This window comes from Penicillium argentinense, assembly GCF_028826775.1.
Source record: "Penicillium argentinense strain IBT 30761 chromosome Unknown utg000010l_segment0_segment0, whole genome shotgun sequence".
Classification (NCBI taxonomy): domain Eukaryota; kingdom Fungi; phylum Ascomycota; class Eurotiomycetes; order Eurotiales; family Aspergillaceae; genus Penicillium; species Penicillium argentinense.
In genome coordinates this window covers 2,152,797-2,170,127 of record NW_026622669.1, presented here as the reverse complement: position 1 = coordinate 2,170,127, position 17,331 = coordinate 2,152,797, and the positions used below count along the sequence as shown (strand labels likewise).

Genomic DNA, 17,331 nt, shown 5'->3' with positions numbered 1-17,331 from the left:
CGCTTCTGTTATCGAGTACTGTACAGTGGGTCGAACGTTTTTTCAGATCGTGCTTACCATAGGTAGCCAGAGAGGAGAGGTATTTTCATGCCGAGGTGCCCACAAATCGGAGGACAAATTCGTAAACGCCGAGGGTAATGATTGCTGAAGGGATGGAGCGGACCATGTGCGGTGTCAGACCTCCGTAGAGACCAGCCATACCCTCTTCTTTAGCGATGAGTCGGAAGCACTGCACCAGACCAGTGTATTTGGGACGGCCGTTTTCGAGAGGGGCTTGACGGAGGCGGGTTCGAATGACCTGGATTAGAGAAGAAATATTGGCATGACTGGCGAAAAGTCAAGTGGAAATGAAGACTTCAAATGCTTACCTCATGCGGGTATGCAATCAGAGCAGCAGCAAACTTGGCAGAACCCGCCGCACCGGTTGTGCTGATCCAGCTAGTAATTTCCTTTTGCGTAGGTGTATCCGTTCCATCGGGAGAGACGAGAGACTTGTGCAGAATACCCTTCAACCGCTCATACAGGACAAGATGCAACGCCGTCTCAGCGGCACCGAGATAACTTGCGCTCAGACCCTTGTATAGCCCACCAAGACCTTCATGACGAATGACCTGGCGCAGACAGTCCAGACTGTTCTTGTATCGGCGATTGCCAGTACTTGTCTGGGCCTTGTCAAGCTGCAACCGTGTCTTGATGAGCCAGATGGGGTTCGTTGCTGTGGAGGTCGCGATACCAGCGGAGATAGCGGCCTGCGCATGGATGAGGGTAGAGTCTTCGCCGAGGCCGAGCATTTGCGCTCCGAGGCGCTTGCAGTTTCCGTAGACGTAGAATTTGATTGCGGTGGCCGGGACCACGCCGGCCAGACTAGGTCCGAGACCGCGGAAGAAAGCTCGCCATCCTTCGGCACGGTAGATGTTGCTGATTATTCGGGCGGTCTTGTGGCTAGTGTGCTTTGATGGGTCGACGATTGGAGGATTCGGGGACGAGGCGGAGGGTGAAGGGGGACGTTGGTAGAAGTCGGATTGGAGGCGTGTCCGGAGGACATCGAGGGGAGATGTTGCGATTGCTGTTGCGAATCCGCCGCTCCTGCATCATTGTGTTAGTTTTTCATTTTCGTTCCGGATTAGTAGAATGTAGATAAATGCCACCGCGTGGATGGCGATCCCAAAACTTACGCGCCGGCGAGTAGGTGAACCCACGGATCGTGGGACTTTTTCTGGGGAACCTGGGCGGCTTTGAGGGGAGAAGCCTCTTCAGCAGGATGACCGTGGATCTTGGAAGACTGCATCTTGACAGCGCATGCTTCTTGGAATGGCAAGATTGTCACAAAATTTCCCCGACGCCGCGGCGCAAGTTTTCCGCGTGATCACGTGAGATAGCAAATCGGGGGTTCCTGATACGCCACTCACCGCTCAGTCGCAACGCGGCAGTTGACGGATGTAGATATGGAGAGAGCAGTCTTGGGATTTCTGAAGGGCTGTCTTTCTCTCGAGTGGGAATATTATAATGGCGGGGTTTCGAAATTTGAAGTGAGTTAATAGTCTAGGACCTAGTCAGCCTTTCCCTTGTGAGATCATTGTCCCGAAAGCGATATTGGATTCACTGATCTCGGCGAAATATATTCTGCGGAGGATTAGCCTGATGTGCCATGTGATAGTTCCGCCACAATGACCGTTGAGAGAACAGCATGTGAATATATTTTAGATGTATGATCCGTCACATTTGAATTTTTCTCGTTGAATTATATTCATAACCAACTTAGGTAGGCACTAGTGGTACAACATTCGAGCCATCTTGGTCGATTTGCATTGCATAGGTCAGATAAAAGGTTACCATACATTTATGTAGGTGATTGACAGGGCGCCTAGCCTAGCCCCTGCGCCGCCGCAATTAAGGTACGCCAGTGCCAGCCAGGGACTTTTGGTTTGCGGCCTAGTAATTAGAGTTCGCCACAGGCACAGATCAACATGAAACGCAACCCTCAAGTACCTCAGGTCTATTTCGGCTGTTCTCTGACTTCGAAGACTGTCTTTATCTCGATACCTCAGCTGATATACTGACTTGTACTACTGCTTGCGCCTGATCTGACGGGTGTTGACAGCGACCCGGCCACTCCGACATGTTCGACTAGTCGAACCCTCGTGTCCAATGCATCTCCACCGTGCAGCGTCATCAGCGGGTGGTGCGGCAGTCCAGAGCCAACGCCGATCCACCGCAGATCCACCGCGCACCGCCGTTTCACCTGTCCATTCGTCCACTGTGGCCCTTCGGACCCCCGCGATGGATCTGGCACGACTCACGTTGGATATTTCCTCCCGCGGAGGACCAGGGCCACTTCATTCCTCTCGGTTCCATCCCATCCCGCACAGCCTCGCCATTGGAATTCAACCTCCCCCTTCCTTCGCTCCAGTCTGCGATGAGACCCATTTGTCGACTGCAATGATCCACCCCTGAGCCGCGTTTATGTACGTCAACCGCATTGAAGCGCAACCGTGGACGGCCAGGAACCACCCCTGCGCCGGGTTGTACATCCCCGGGAATCGATCTTTAAACCTCGACGGACCGCGCAGCTAACTTCGTCTTGTGCGACAGATCAATTCTCCGCGTCCAGTAATTCCGTCTATATAATCTCTCATGATTCTCTCACGCCGAGCGGTCCTCTTCCTCGGGTTCGGCATCTTCACCTTCCTCTTCTTCACAGCCCGCGCACTGCGACAACCCCACGTATGGAATAAAGTGCCGCAGGCCGTCGGCCTGGGGGAATACGTTTCCTCCTCCCCGCACGGATTCAGCATCAGCGCCAGTACCAATTGGTCTGTAGCATATAATGTCAGTACTGGATACGGCCCGAGCAAGGGAATTCCCTTCGCGCCACAACCGCATTTCATTTCCGGCATACCGAAACCGCACGGCGCAAAGTATACCAAGCGACTCGTCGTTCCCCGAACAATGGAGGAAGATGTGACCTGGATCGCTCAGGAATTGCCGGACTGGGATACAGCGATTTATGTCGCTAACGATCCTTCGGCACCCTTACACCCCCCGAAAAATAAGGGCCACGAGGTCATGATATATCTCTCCTACGCCATTGATTTCTACGATGACCTCCCCGACGTCTCAGTCTTCGTCCACGCACACAAGAACGCGTGGCACAATGACTTTTTGCACAACGGCGACACACCCGAGATGGTGCGCCGATTAAACCTGAACCGTGTCATCAGGGAAGGATATATGAACCTCCGGTGCAGTGAGGGTCCCGGATGTCCGGACTGGATGCATCCTGGTGCCATCGAGCCAGACGAACAAAAGCAAGAGGAAGTAATGCTCGCTCGAGCCTGGGGCGAACTCTTCCCCGACGAGCCGGTCCCGTCGGTCCTTGCACAACCGTGCTGTGCCCAATTCGCCGTATCCAAAGAGCGCATCCGCACCATCCCCCGTTCACGCTTTATCTTCTACCGTGACTGGCTTCTGCAAACCGATCTAAGTGACTACATCGCCGGCCGAATTTGGGAATATCTCTGGCAATATGTGTTTACTGGTCAAACAGTCCTCTGTCCGCAAGAAAGCGTGTGCTTGTGCGACGGGTACGGATACTGCTTCGGCGGCCCCGATGGGTTCGAAGCGTTCAAGGCTGCACAAGCCGAGCGTGACGAGTGGCAACAGTACACTGAGAGCTGGGACTGGATGGCCGATAATATCGAGGATGCCAAAGCAGAAGGCGATGGTGAACTGGATGAGACCATGGACTTGGATGTTCCAGAACCGGGTGGTAAGACCGAAACCGCAAACGAGTACGCCGCCAAGGCTGCGCAGGTGAATGCCATGCTCGAGAATGCCATTGCGCGTGGCAACGATCCCCGACTCCGCGCCGAAGAAGTCGGTCGTCCCTGGAAGCCTGGCGATAGCTTCTAGATTCACTCCTAGCTGGTGGTGTCTGATCTCATTGCAAACTGCTGTATCATGATCTATGTGCTATCTACTACTATTTACTGCTTCGTTTGGGGGCGTTGAAGATGGGTTTCATGGCGCGTCTGCTTCAACTTGGACAGCTCGACCTTTTTCACCACGGTTGGTGATTATACTTGGCAAGATTTCAGCGGTCCATCTATAGAGTGTCTTCCTTATTCTTTTTTGTCTGCTGTATTTCTATACTCCTTTCTGCGATTTTAGTTGATCCGGCAAATTTGGCTAACATGGCATAGAATAAGAAGTCTTGTGTTCACATTCGCCAAAGATGTCGAAGATATGTAAAAGAGCAGGACCGCGGGCTCCTGCCGACCTTTTTTAAGATAGAGTAGTTTCTCACCTATTACACATTGGTCGTTAGACCTGTGTTTAGTTGGACAGCACCGGTGCTTGTAAATGTGAAGACTTGTAACTCGTAAGTCTTGTGAAAAGACCGTAACATGCAGCCTAGAAAGTTCTGCGAGACATTTGCGGAGCATACATTACAGAAATATTGCAGCAGGGTGTTTTAGTTGTAGCTAAGTCCCTCTCACATTAAAATCCTTCCAAGAAGTATTTCGGATGCGCCAAGCTTTCTTTTGAATGTATCTTGCGAACGAACACTGTCACGTGACGCACGCGCAACCCCACGTGACCCACAAGGTTTGCACTGTCTGTCCTTCCTTCAAACCAGCCAAACATCATCATCGCCAGTCGCGTTGCATGCTTATCAGCTCGGAGCTTCACGAGCTCCGTCCAGTCGCTGTTCTTCAGCCTCCGACAAACCTGACACCCCCGTTCGGGGCGTGGCGTCCCAAAGGACATCTTCCAATTGTTCGCGTCGAAAGCCTTCGCGTCGACAATTCAGTCACCCAGACACTGACTATTTTGGTCGGCACATTCAAGTCGCGATCTGCTCCCCGTCGGGGCTTTGCTTTTGCAAGCTTATCAGAGCTTTCAGAGCGCGTCGCAAAAGTTTTTTTTCACGATTTCCCTGAACTCTTCGAAAGAGTACCTAAGACGGGCATCCAGAAATCCCCCAAAACTTCAGAATTTCAGTACACACCTCGACTTCCCGTATCAGATATCCCGCCGAGCTCGAACACATCAAACCACACGACATGTCTTCTACTTCTAATACCCAACAACCACCTACTTCCTCGGCGAACATACAATCTCAGACTGCCTCCAATGCCAATACCGATCCGGGTAGTGGATATGCGCCAATCGATAGTCAACTCGCAGGCTTGGTGGAGGCCGCTACCCAAGCCGCATCGACGGATGTTTCCTGGGCCTCTGCTGCTGAAGTAACAGCGGCAGCAGCAGAGCGTCACCCTTTGGAAAACTACAATACGGAGATGCACCTTGGTGATGACACCTTTGGCGACACTCATTTCGGCTCCGGTATGGGCGGGGATAGACACCTGAGAGTTCCAAATGAACATGCACAGTCTCCCGGCCTTTCTCGTACTGTGTCGAAGAAACGAAAGAGAAATGAGGATAACCTTGATCCTCAGCTTGCCGCTGCTGGACTCAGTGGGTCGCAGCAACAGTATCACTCCCAGCAGAACCAGCATGGTCACCCCGGTGTAAACATGGATATTCGACCTGTACCACAACAAGCATTGCCCGTAGAGCGTGCACCTGGAGTTCATTCTGCGGCTGCGCTCTTTCGCCAGCCATCAAGCAATAAGAAATACACACGACCTCCAATGTCCAAACTCTTCTCGTCACTCGAATTGTCTCCGGAAAACTTCCTTCATCTCCAAGCTGCAGCAAAGGCTTACATGCTTGACAACAATCACCCTGAACGACGAGACTGCGTAGGACAGAGAGGCAAAGGTGATACGGAAATGGTGAAGTTGCGACTCTGGAACTGCGTCAAGACATTCCTCGACAACGAAGGCAACGGAGAGCGATTCTTCGGAGAAAATGTCGTCAATGAGAACATGGGCCCGAGACAGTTCGTATGGCCACGAGACTCGCAAAAAATCATCTCACTCGTCATTCCTCTCTTGCGGCGAATGGTCACAAATGAGCGCCAGCGCCAGTACGCGATTGAAACACGCAAAGGAGGCGGCAATGACGAACGTCGCCGCCGTCAGACAAACGAGAGCTTCCCGGAATTGGGCGGGCCTCGTTTCTCACCTGAGCAACAACTCCAGATGCACAGCGAACGCCAAAACCACCGCGCAGAGAGCGTGAGCCAGTCAATGCCTCCGCCGCAGATCAATACACAGCAAACTCTGACTGAGGCTTGCATGCCAACGGAAATTAACCTGACAGATCTCTTTTTGGATGGGTACACCGTTGACTGGAACGAAGTTGCCAGAACATATGACATGTACAACGGAACAGACCTGCAACTGGACCATCTGTGGTCTCTGTCCGGTCTCCAACAGCCTGATTGGCGTGGAATTGTCGCTGCCATCGATAGCCACTACTATGTCGTCCATAACGGTCACTACGAGTGTGCGCCCGCTTGCGAGAACGAAAACATTAACCGCATCATTCATGCAAACTCAACAGCCAATTTGAACTGGCGAATTGGAGGAGTCAACAACCAGCCAGCGCGTGATGAGTTGTAAGTCGTATCTAATTCCCCTATCCCTGTTGAAACTCGATCATTAACACCCCGAACAGTGCAAGCAGTATCACCCGAGATGTATCGCGGATCATCCGCGAAAATCTCGCCGCTAGAGAGGATGCTTTTCCGCCCCCGCAAACCTCAACCCAACATTACAGCCCTCGATCTCCCCTATATCTCCGAATCAACGTATTGAAGCAGAGCAATCGGATTTTGCCCCGAATCGATCTACCTGCGAACGAGTGTTCTGACGTCAATACGTTGAAACAAATTGTCATGCGCCGCTTCCCAGAGCTCATCGGATCTGACAATTTTGAGCCTAGTTCTCAACAAGCCCGAGACGTCGCTGCTCAATGGAAGACCAGAGTTTTGCTTCCGGATGGCCTCGTCGAAATCCAGAACGACAAAGACTGGACCGTGGCCCTCCTATCTGCCGATTCCACGGAGTGGATGGACGGAGATTTGAAAGTTTTGATCGATCTTCACCAAAATCAGCATTAGGTATGCTTGTTACAGTGATCTCATTTCTCCGCAATGCTAACCCAAAAAAGCACTGGATTCGGAACTTCGGACGCCCTGGAAGTTCATCTGTTGATCGGAAGTTCATATGCTGTTCGGAAATTCATATGTTGATCTGTACTGTACTGGTTTGTCGGAGTCTTGGAGGTGATATTCGAAGAAGATTTGTTCCGCTTCTTTTCTGTATAACTATGACTGTGTAACTTGTTTTGATACCAACGGAATGACCATCAAGGCCCGATCTACGCTTCATACCTTTTCAAGCAGCCAAAACGTAGAATTCTAGATCCACTTATGTCATTGCTAGCCTATATAACCATATCGTGTAAGATAAACAGAAGAAGGAAAAATGAAACGGCCCATATCTCAACACAAAACAGCGGTATGTACAGTGAACAGGGCCCAGAAATGCCCATCACAAACGGGCCTCCAATATAGGCCAAATAAAAAGAAAAGAATCGCTCCGTACGCCGGTGATCCAAAGCCAGTTGGATAATATGAGAAATGAGACACTTGTAGCCTTCAAGGGAAGACTGAGTGAAAATGAAACGGTCAAGGACACTTATTTGTTGTGGATAAACAGGGTGCGGAATGAGTCCCAGTGGTCCGAGTCGGCATAGCTTGATTGGAAGTGAGCAGACAATTCATGCCAAGGCACGGCAAGAGAGCGAAGACTTACATATAAACCATGCTGCTCCGCAGACTGGATACAAGGGTATCCGGGTACCAGCGGAAGATATACATGACAAAAGCCCAGGTCATACTGGCGAAGACAGGCCAGGCATTATCGGTGATTTTGGTGCGAGCTTCGGGGGTGATGAGGGAGGAGAGAGGGTGCATGTTAGGTTGGACTGCGAGTTTCGCGAGTGACAGCATTACGCGAGCGAAGACATAGATGACGATCTAAACTGATTAGCCTTGAAACCAAGAAATAACCCGTCACCGTTTCCAAGGAAAAACACAAGTGGAGTGCGAGTAGTGCATACCTGCTGGCTAACGCTTCCCGGCTGGCGGCCGAAGACTGCATATCCGCCCATCAACCCGGCAAAGAAACTATCGTAGCGACCCTCTTTTCCGGAGCCGGAGGGGTTCAGGTTCCGCAGGACGATCATGGAGAGTTTATAGATAACTGCGAATGTGGAGAGGTTTCGCGCGTGTAGGCGTGTTGCGTTGAGGACGAGCTTGAGCTTTTGCCGGAATCTAGATCATTTAGCCGGTTAGTCCGATGGAAACTGGTTGCGGAGAGGTGGTGTAGGGAGTTCACGTACGTCCCAGATCGAAAGAGGAATATCATCCTAATAAATGAGTGGCACCGGTTAGTTCTTAGTCCGTAATACTTGCAACTACTCTGCCAAGGGTATCTCCGAAGGGTCGACGTACACCAACGCATGCGGGAACCGCACTTTCGATCCGTAGATTATTCCATTGCGCGCACCCTTGAATAGGGACAGGAGTGGCGCGAGTTCTGGCTTCAGGACGAGCTCGTCTAGGCGGGACTGTCGTGGGTGTGCTTGTTAGCTGTGCTGCGCTTGACTTTCATGTGCTTGTAGCTTGGAGAAGTGCTCACCAAAAGCGCATCCATGGCGCCACGGGACCTCGGTCGGAGGTCGGTCGGGGTTAGAGAGGTCTATTCGGGAGAAACCAACACGGTGATGAGTCGCAAAGTCGATGAGGTTCAAGAGGTAACGTAACAGGAAGATAGAACGTGAGTACGGGGGAGGGGACGGCAGTTTGCTTCGGATCCGCTTGTCGAAAGGGCCTCGGCATGTGAGACGCTGCCGACGGCCGACGTCATGGTCACGTGGTATGTGCATGCGGACGAAAGGGAAAAGTAGATACAAAATTGAGCTTGAAAGCACTAGTGGTTTTGTCTTTGGATATGGTCTCATTGATATTTCCTAATAATAATTTTGGAAGCAGCGCTTCTACACTTTTCCATGCCGTACATGATATCCTGCAGACAGGCCTTAAAAGCACAAAATCCCGAGCCGATCCAAACGCCGTTTGAGTAAATACGCGACAATGCAAGTAAATCGAACATTTTTTACTCAGTCCGGGCACGTTTGTTACCCTCATCCTCTGAGATATCATCCACATCCATCATGTCCTCATCCTCGTCATCATCATCCGAGTCAACACCTGCCCGGCGCTTGAGACCCTTCATCTTGCGAGTCTGCAAGCCCTTGAGATCCTGCTTGCCCAAGTGCACACGACCGACCTTGTCACCGATAGAGTCCATGCTGATATTCTTCTTCGTCTTGATCTCCTCGTTGGGACGCTTGCCTTGCTTCATGGCGGCCTTCATGGCCTCGGGGGTGGCAGGGCGCATACGGCCAACCTTGAAATCGAACTTGGGGCCAATCTCCTCCAGCTCCACACGGGGAAGCTTGTGACCACTGCGCTTGGTGACAACCTTGTACCATCGCAGGTGAATGATGGGAGAGAGATCATCGCGGGGCTCCTCGGCGCCAACCATGAGAACGTACTGCAGACCCTCGACATCAATTGCGTTTGTCTCTTCACCCTTGAACATGTCGAGGAAGAAGCTCTTAAGCATAACGTGCGATGAGGAGGTTGGGTCCTCGAACGGGGTACCGGCGAAAAGCATCATGGGGCGCAGGCCCTGACCGACGTGCATGGTGAGCTCGTTGATGGGAGGAACGGCGTTGTCACCCTGAGCGGGCAAAAGAAGAATTTCGCACATGTCGAGAAGTTGTGAATTGAAGATACGGCCGAGAGTCACGCAATTGGGACGCTTCTTGTTGCTGCTGCCGAAAACGATGAGACCGCACTCGTTCTTGTTTGCGAGGAACTCGATGCTCTCGGGGTTCTCGAATGGGTGAATGTTTTCATTCTTCTTGTGGAAAAGGACGGAATGGGGCTTGGTGAGAGAGTGGAAGGTCTTCAGCACGGTGTCGAGGCTTTGCGGGCATTTTGTGCCGTGGAGGATAAGCGTCCGCTTCGGGGGCTCGATGAGTTGCGGCTCTCGCGCCTTGAGAATGCGCGCGGTGCGCGGGTTTTTAGCTTTACTGTGGGGAACGTTAAGACAAAAGAATTCGAGCGATAAGTGAGCTGATACTTACACTTCGCGCAACATGGTGGCGGCGGCGGTTTGGTTTTCCTTGATGAGACTGAGTAAAAAAGCAGAAAAGTTTTGGGTGAAGCCTTGGCACGCTTATCGATAAGCGCAGCGCTGGTGAATTTTATGCCTAAGGCATAAATTGATAACGTAATCCATGGGCGAGCGGTCAACCCTACCCACTACTAGATTTGAAAGCAACATTAAACCACCAAAACGCCAGTAAATTCAAAAATATCTATAAGGGCACCATTTAATTGAATGGCCAATATCCTGGCTGCCGCTATACCTAGGAGGTGCCCGTTTGGCTGGTGGGGGTGGCAAATTAGGCTGTTCAACCTGATCAACCGGTGTGGGTGGAGGCTAGTCAACACTCTCAAGTGGCCGTACTGGCGGTGGTAGACCCTCTCTAACTGTAACACTCTGTTCATATCGAACTAGGCGATCTGCTAATGCTTTTCTTCGCCGTTTATTCTCATTTGTAGCACATATATTAGCATTTTTATGTGCTAGTAGTGTAGTGTTGTCAAGGGAAAAGTCACTGAGATCATTATCGCCCAGATGCCTGGCAGAATCGTGCGCATAACTGAGTAGAATGAGCGGTCAATCTACAGGTATAAGACTTTGCTTAGAAATCGATACGCTCGAGTGACTCAAGTGTTGATCTTGTGTTTATGAGAATATACGCATTGTATCCCAAGTCCCTCTTGCCTACTGACTAGTCACCTGGCACCAATACAGTCCTGGTTGAGGACAAACTACCACGTGCGCACGAATTTTCTCACTCCCAAGGCCACTGGTGGACACCCTGACTCAACTTTGTTTACTCTCTCTGTTATTCCTGTTTTATGGTTATTGAATGCCATCTCCAACGAACTCATTCAAAATACTGGGATCATTCAATGGTGGGACGAATTTTTTTCAGCGTTCTGTTTTGACGAATGCTAGCCCCGCTCTACTAGAAGTTGAAGACAACTATAGAGCCATTCTAAAAGCGTGGCGTCAATTAAATCATAAATGGACCCTTGTCCCAAATAATATAGGCACGCTGATCTGCCCAGTTTAAACACTGTGGTGACAATTCCAAATCAAATGCCCATATCAATCGCGCAAAAATTAGGCTTGCCTCTCCAAAGACTAGACTGCAAGATTGGATCAGCCTTCCAACCCGGACTGACCACAACGAAGTGACTAACCTTTTCTCCGGGCAGGCCCGCGGACCCACCGAAAAAGATTGCGCGGCACTTTTGATATCATTCTTTCCAACGCTGGCTAGATGCCAGCGTTCGGGAACAAACAATTGGGGATCCCTGAAGTTGGATGAGGATTGGTTGGCTGCCCACGAAGCGACGGCGACTGACGTTAAAGTATCACTCTCTCAAAATTCTCTTACCGCCTGAAGCCATAATGGTCTCTATAAATTCCCTGAATACCCGCTCACCGGCCATCCTAGTTGGCCTCGAGGGTATCTTCATGCATCCACAAGTGGAATGTAAGCTGGCGACTCGTGACCCCAATGTCTCGTGGCGGCGAATCATTTCCACTTCAGTTTGGATGGACTACGAAACTGCACGCATCAGTTAGCAAGATTGTTTCTCGAGGAATATCACTTTCAGGCAAATGACCTGGCAGGATTGATCCGGGATTTCGGGAGACTACCACCTGGGACCAGGCCACTGCTTCCATTTTCAAAGAAATTAGTAGGACCGGGGCGCGCGTTTTCCTGGTAGCCAACATATCTAAGGAAGATTATGCGGCACTTCAACACAGGTGGAACGAAGAGTTCTGGTCAATATTTCACGGTGTTTTCACCTCGTCCAGCCTAGGCGTTCGAAAGCCCAGTGTACGATTCTTTCGCCACGTCCTGCGAGCCACAAGATCAGTGCCCCATAAAACCTTCTTGGTGGATGACAGACCCGAAAATGTGCTTGCAGCGCTCTCCGTTGGAATGAGAGGAACGTTCGACACGTCAGAGCTCTATTGGACAATCACGAACTTCGTGGGCGATCCTGTAGTGCGAGGACTTCCATTTTTGCGACGCCAGGATGGAACATTACCAACTACAACCCAGAATAACGAGACGATCGAAGAAAACTATGCTCCGCTCTGATCCTAGAAGCACTGAATGACCCGTGCGTCTCACACTGAGACTAGCACCCGCAGCACGCAGCTCGCTAACTATTGTCAATCAGGAGCCTGGTGAAGCTCAGAGCCCCGCCTCGACTCTGGAACTTCTTCAGTGGTTAGTCTCTGTAGACCTTTTTTTCCCCCTATTATTTATTAATATAACCCAGGCGAACCAAATACACAAGTGACACCTATCCCGAAGACTTAGACACGACGTCTCTCGGTCTGCTAACGATGCCTCCCGACCCTGCCATTGTCCACTCCATTCTAGACGAAATGCACGAGTACATCGACGAAGACGGTAACGTGCAGGTACGTCTTCGACTGCACGATATGCCAGTGCATCGATAGTAGAGCTAACGCCATTCCCCAGGCATACTTCGACAAATCAAGACCACGAGTCGACGCGGTTATAGCCCTCAACGTTTTGACACTATTCCATAAATATGGGCGCGGCCACGAGCTCCCTGATACAATGGAGTGGATATACAACATCCTGATTAACAGGGCATACGTCAATGGGACGCGATACTATCCCAATGCAGAGTGGTTCCTCTACTATCTAACGCGTCTTCTTCACATGTCCAGTGATCCTAGCCTCAAGGAGAGGATCGAACCTCCTCTCCGAAAGCGTGTAGCTGAGAGGATTGGGGTCGCCGGTGATGCATACTGCCTTGGAATGCGTGTATTGACATGCAATAAACTCGGGATCGCTAACTATCCCGATCGCCAGAAGCTTGGCAGTATCCAGCAGCAAGACGGTGGCTGGGAGGCCTCCTGCATGTATTTATTTCCCGGAGCTGAACGAAAGGTTGGAAATAGAGGAGCCACTACAGCATTTGCCGTGAAGGCACTTGAGAATTGGCATGTACATGGACAGTCCATTTAACTATGGTATATAGGTTAAAGCCGTACTTAATTATCGCGGAGCACGACATTTAGATGTAGAGTAGCCGTAATAATACAGAATGCCAACCACAAATTTGTCCCCCTTCCTGATCTCTCTCGTAGATGTTTGATTGAAAAGAGGGTCTAATACTGTATGGAAACAGCTCCCATTGTCCTCAACCCCTCCGCCAGGGCTCTGCTTCCTGGTTCACAAGGCTTGGTCACACTGCTTCTATGTGTTCTGATTACGTGTTATACCTGATCGGCCATCTACCAATTCACTAAGCGATCATAAGCTGTCACTGGGATTATTGAACATAAAAAAAGATTGATTGATTGGGTCGTACACTTTATTCTACTATATACCCATGCCGGGTACAATCAGCCCCCATTTACTCCAAGCGGAGCTTCTCAAACTCCTTGATCTGCTCCGCGAAACGAGCAGCCTCACTCTCGGCATCGCGAAGACGCTTCTCCTCAAGCTGGAGGACCTCAGCCTTGACTCTTTCTTTCCAGCCAGGGGTTTCCAGTTGACCCTGAGACTTGCGCACAGCCTCGCGGGCCTTCTCAAGACCAGCCTTGGCCTTCTCTTCTTGCTCAAGGGCAACCTCCTTGGACACACGCAGGTAAACAGCAGCCTCAGCACCGACAGCAACAACGACACAGCCCGAGGGAGGAGTCTTGTTGTCGGGGCCAAGGTGAGACAGGTCGCCCAGGGTCTTACCGCCCAGAGACTTGATGCTCGTCATTTGCTCAGCGACGGTCTTCTCGCTGGTGGCGTCGTAGGTCTGGATGATGACGTCGCCCTTGGTCTTGACATCGTACTGAGCCAGGATGGAGCGGATGGCCTTGGATGTGTTCAGGACAAGCTCGTAGGCGGCCTCAGCAGCAGGGTCGTGGAACTCCTCCTTGAACTCGGGGAACTTGGCGGTCATGATCGAGATGGTCTTGTCATCGGGACGACGGGGCAGACGCTGCCACAGGTGCTCTGTGACGAAGGGCATGATGGGGTGGATCATGGTCAGGGCGCCCTCAAGAGCAGTGTAGAGGGTCTGCTTAGCAGACTCCTGGGTCTCGGCGGAGGCGTCGGCAGCCAGGAGGAACTTGGAGTTCTCGATGAACACATCGCACAGCTGGCCGTACCAGTACTGGTAAGTGGTGATGGCCACGTTGGAGAACTCGCGGTTCTCGAGGGCCTCGTTGACATCCTTGGCGGCGGCGTTGAACTTGTGCAGAATCCAGCGCTCAGACAAAGACTCCTTGCCGGTCTTGGTGACCTTAGCCTGCGGCTTGAAGTCCTCACCCAGCTTGCCGAGAACGAACTTGGTGGCCTGGTAGATCTTGTTGCAGAAGCGGCGGTATCCGTGAATGACCTGGATATCGAAAGCAATATCACCACCTGCAAGAAAGACACAGTTAGCGGCACAAGCTATATCAAATACGTACGGGTCAATACATACCACCGGTAGTGTAGGAGACAAGGGCAAAGCGCAGAGCATCAGCACCGCACTCGGGGATACCCTTGGGGAAAGCCTTCTTTTGGTACTTGGTAGCAGCAGCCACCTCCTTGTCGGCAAGGTTACCAACCAAGAGCTTATCATGGAGAGCCTGCAGTTGAATACCCTCCATGACATCGAGAGGATCAACAACGTTACCCAGGGACTTGGACATCTTGCGACCCTCGGAATCACGGATCAGAGAGTGACAGTACACCTCTTTGAAGGGGACCTGACCGGTAAGCTTGATACCAAGCATGATCATACGGGCAACCCAGAAGAACAGAATATCCCAACCAGTCTCCAGGACAGAGGTGGGGTACAGATTCTCAAAGTCGTGGGTCTTCTTGGGCCATCCCAGAGTCGAGAAAGGCCACAGGCCGGAAGAGAACCAGGTGTCAAGAACATCAGGGTCCCGAACAAGAGAGAACTTCTTGCCGGGGAACTTGACTTCGGCCTTAGCACGGGCATCCTCCTCAGTGCGGCCAGTCACCCAGAAGTTACCATCGCTGTCAGAGTTATCCTCGCCCTCGATATCCACGAAGTAGGCGGGGGCCTGGTGACCCCACCACAGCTGACGGGAAAGACACCAGTCGTTGATGTTTTCCATCCAGCGGTAGTAGCTCTTCTCCGCACTCTCGGGGCGGATAATGATGTCGCCATTCCGGACGGCCTCGATAGCAGGGGCGGCAAGGCTCTCCATCTTCATCCACCACTGGGGCTTAAGGATAGGCTCAATCACATCGTTCGACTTGGCGCAGCGGGGAACCTTCATGGGGTTGTGCTCCCACTTCACGTACAAACCCTTCTCCTTAAGGGCATCGATGACCTTGTAACGGGCATCGAAGCGCTTAAGACCAGCGAAGATACCGGCGTGCTTGTTGAAGGTACCATCGTCGTTCATGACAGAGATGAACTCAAGGTTGTGGGCCTTGCCGCGGTTGAAATCATTGAAGTCGTGGGCAGGGGTGATCTTTACGGCACCAGTACCGAACTCAGGCTCAACGCCCTCATCGGCAACAATGGGAAGAAGACGGTCAACGAACGGGTGGCGAGCGTTCTTGCCGATCAGGTGCTTGTAGCGGACATCGGTGGGGTGCACGGCGATACCAGTGTCACCAACCATGGTCTCAGGACGAGTAGTGGCAATCTCAATGCGCTCGTTGGTACCATCAATCTCGTAGCAGAAGTGAGTCAGAACACCGAACTCGACTTTCTTCTCGTATCCGGGGACATCGAGGAGCGTACGACCCTCAATTTCCTTGTTTTCCACCTCAAGGTTAGACAGGGAAGTGTTCAGAGCAACACACCAGTTGACGAGGCGGTTGGCACGGTAGATAATGCCCTCCTCGTGCAGGCGAACGAAGGTCTCGGTCACCGCAGCGGACAGGTTAGGGTCCATAGTAAAGGCCTCGCGAGACCAGTCGAAGGAACCACCAACTCTGCGCAGGGCGTTCTTGATGTTGGCGTGGTACAGGTCCTTCCAATCCCAGATCATTTTTGTCATAGCGGGGCGTCCAATGTCGTGACGGGTCTTCTTCTCGTTCTTCCACAACTGCTTCTCGACGACACTCTGGGTGGAGATACCGGCGTGGTCCATACCGGGCAGCCAGAGAGTGGTCTTGCCCTTCATACGCTGCCAGCGGATCATGGTATCTTGCAGGGCATTGGTCAGGGCGTGACCCATGTGCAGGGAACCGGTAACGTTCGGAGGAGGAATGGGAATAACAAAGGAGCCCTCAGGCTTGACCTTGCCGTCGGGACCGAATTCGGGCTTGAAGAGGCCGCGTTCCTCCCACCACTCGAGACGACCAGCCTCGATGACCTTGGGATCATAGGCATCGGTGGTCTTCTCCTTCTCAACTTTGGGGGCCTTCTTCTCGGCTTTGGGGGCGGCGGCAGGCTTGCTGGCGGCTTTTGCCTGCTTTTCGGCGAATTTCTTTGCCTTCTCGGCCTTCTTGCGCTCTCGCTCCACTAAAGAGTGACCGGAAATGTCAGCAAAACCCCAAGAGATATATCATTGTCCAACCGCGAGTGCAACATACATTCCTTCTCGGTCTTCACCTTGGGGGCCGCGGACACATCCTGGCCGCCTTGCGTCTGGCCCTGGGTTTGAGGGTTCATCGCAGCGGCTTCGGCAATCTGATTACGAGTCTTCTCGTCGACGGGAGGAGGGTTTCCGGTCAAAGGGGCAGTTTGCTCCCCAACTGCAGCGTGTGAGCTTTATGTCTTTATGTGACCGGAATTGAGTCATTGCCGTGACTCACTGGGATTGTGGGAGGCAGAGTCTTGAGCCATCCTGGTAAATGATCGATATTGAGGAGGGAATCTCCAAGGCGCCGATCGCGCCACTAGTCGCCTGATAAGTATCTTGGAAGTTGGAAAATGCGACAAGGAGGGGTGGTTGTGCGAAATGCGGGCAGATTAAATTTCCCACGACGAATGAGAGGGCGGGGCGCAGGAGAGGATCGGTGGAGACTGCGGGCGCGCTGGACTATGAATTCGGACAGCTGCAGGGCAGGTTCAGTGGAAACACTATCGGATGCGCTGGCTGCTGGTTGTTTTTTGGTTAAATTGACCCCTTTGCAACTGCCATCTTAGTCTCTTTTGATCGCAGCACGGCGCGATTAGCCTCACGTGACGACGCCGGTGCCAACGGGTGGTCCCTCGATAAGCTACGATCTATACAG

At 51.9% G+C, this 17,331-nt stretch overlaps 7 protein-coding genes across 7 annotated transcripts; 3 read left to right on the top strand and 4 right to left on the bottom strand.

Moving 5' to 3' along the window:
- Positions 1-85: 85 nt before the first annotated feature.
- Positions 86-1,288, bottom strand: N7532_010497 (putative mitochondrial carrier protein (Rim2); the record flags this gene model as incomplete). The annotated part of the gene is made up of 3 exons (XM_056622988.1): positions 86-298; positions 369-1,086; positions 1,176-1,288. 3 exons carry the CDS (start codon positions 1,286-1,288, stop codon positions 86-88), a joined length of 1,044 nt encoding a protein of 347 aa, XP_056470404.1.
- Positions 1,289-2,634: 1,346 nt separating this feature from the next.
- Positions 2,635-3,912, top strand: N7532_010496 (DUF3431 domain-containing protein; the record flags this gene model as incomplete). The annotated part of the gene is made up of 1 exon (XM_056622987.1): positions 2,635-3,912. The coding sequence occupies one exon, from the start codon at positions 2,635-2,637 to the stop codon at positions 3,910-3,912; it is 1,278 nt and encodes a 425-aa protein (XP_056470403.1).
- Positions 3,913-5,066: 1,154 nt separating this feature from the next.
- Positions 5,067-7,033, top strand: N7532_010495 (uncharacterized protein; the record flags this gene model as incomplete). The annotated part of the gene is made up of 2 exons (XM_056622986.1): positions 5,067-6,529; positions 6,589-7,033. The coding sequence occupies 2 exons, from the start codon at positions 5,067-5,069 to the stop codon at positions 7,031-7,033; spliced, it is 1,908 nt and encodes a 635-aa protein (XP_056470402.1).
- Positions 7,034-7,613: 580 nt separating this feature from the next.
- Positions 7,614-8,633, bottom strand: N7532_010494 (Tim17/Tim22/Tim23/Pmp24 family protein; the record flags this gene model as incomplete). Its single annotated transcript, XM_056622985.1, has 6 exons — positions 7,614-7,671; positions 7,731-7,954; positions 8,038-8,251; positions 8,320-8,346; positions 8,432-8,547; positions 8,619-8,633. The coding sequence occupies 6 exons, from the start codon at positions 8,631-8,633 to the stop codon at positions 7,614-7,616; spliced, it is 654 nt and encodes a 217-aa protein (XP_056470401.1).
- Positions 8,634-9,095: 462 nt separating this feature from the next.
- On the bottom strand, positions 9,096-10,148 carry N7532_010493 (rRNA-binding ribosome biosynthesis protein RPF2; the record flags this gene model as incomplete). Its single annotated transcript, XM_056622984.1, has 2 exons — positions 9,096-10,080; positions 10,135-10,148. 2 exons carry the CDS (start codon positions 10,146-10,148, stop codon positions 9,096-9,098), a joined length of 999 nt encoding a protein of 332 aa, XP_056470400.1.
- Positions 10,149-11,537: 1,389 nt separating this feature from the next.
- Positions 11,538-13,146, top strand: N7532_010492 (HAD-like domain-containing protein; the record flags this gene model as incomplete). The annotated part of the gene is made up of 5 exons (XM_056622983.1): positions 11,538-11,622; positions 11,825-12,144; positions 12,323-12,372; positions 12,425-12,569; positions 12,631-13,146. The coding sequence occupies exons 2-5, from the start codon at positions 12,079-12,081 to the stop codon at positions 13,144-13,146; spliced, it is 777 nt and encodes a 258-aa protein (XP_056470399.1). The 5' UTR covers positions 11,538-11,622; positions 11,825-12,078.
- Positions 13,147-13,537: 391 nt separating this feature from the next.
- On the bottom strand, positions 13,538-16,939 carry N7532_010491 (valine--tRNA ligase; the record flags this gene model as incomplete). Its single annotated transcript, XM_056622982.1, has 4 exons — positions 13,538-14,544; positions 14,606-16,615; positions 16,687-16,848; positions 16,909-16,939. 4 exons carry the CDS (start codon positions 16,937-16,939, stop codon positions 13,538-13,540), a joined length of 3,210 nt encoding a protein of 1,069 aa, XP_056470398.1.
- Positions 16,940-17,331: the final 392 nt, after the last annotated feature.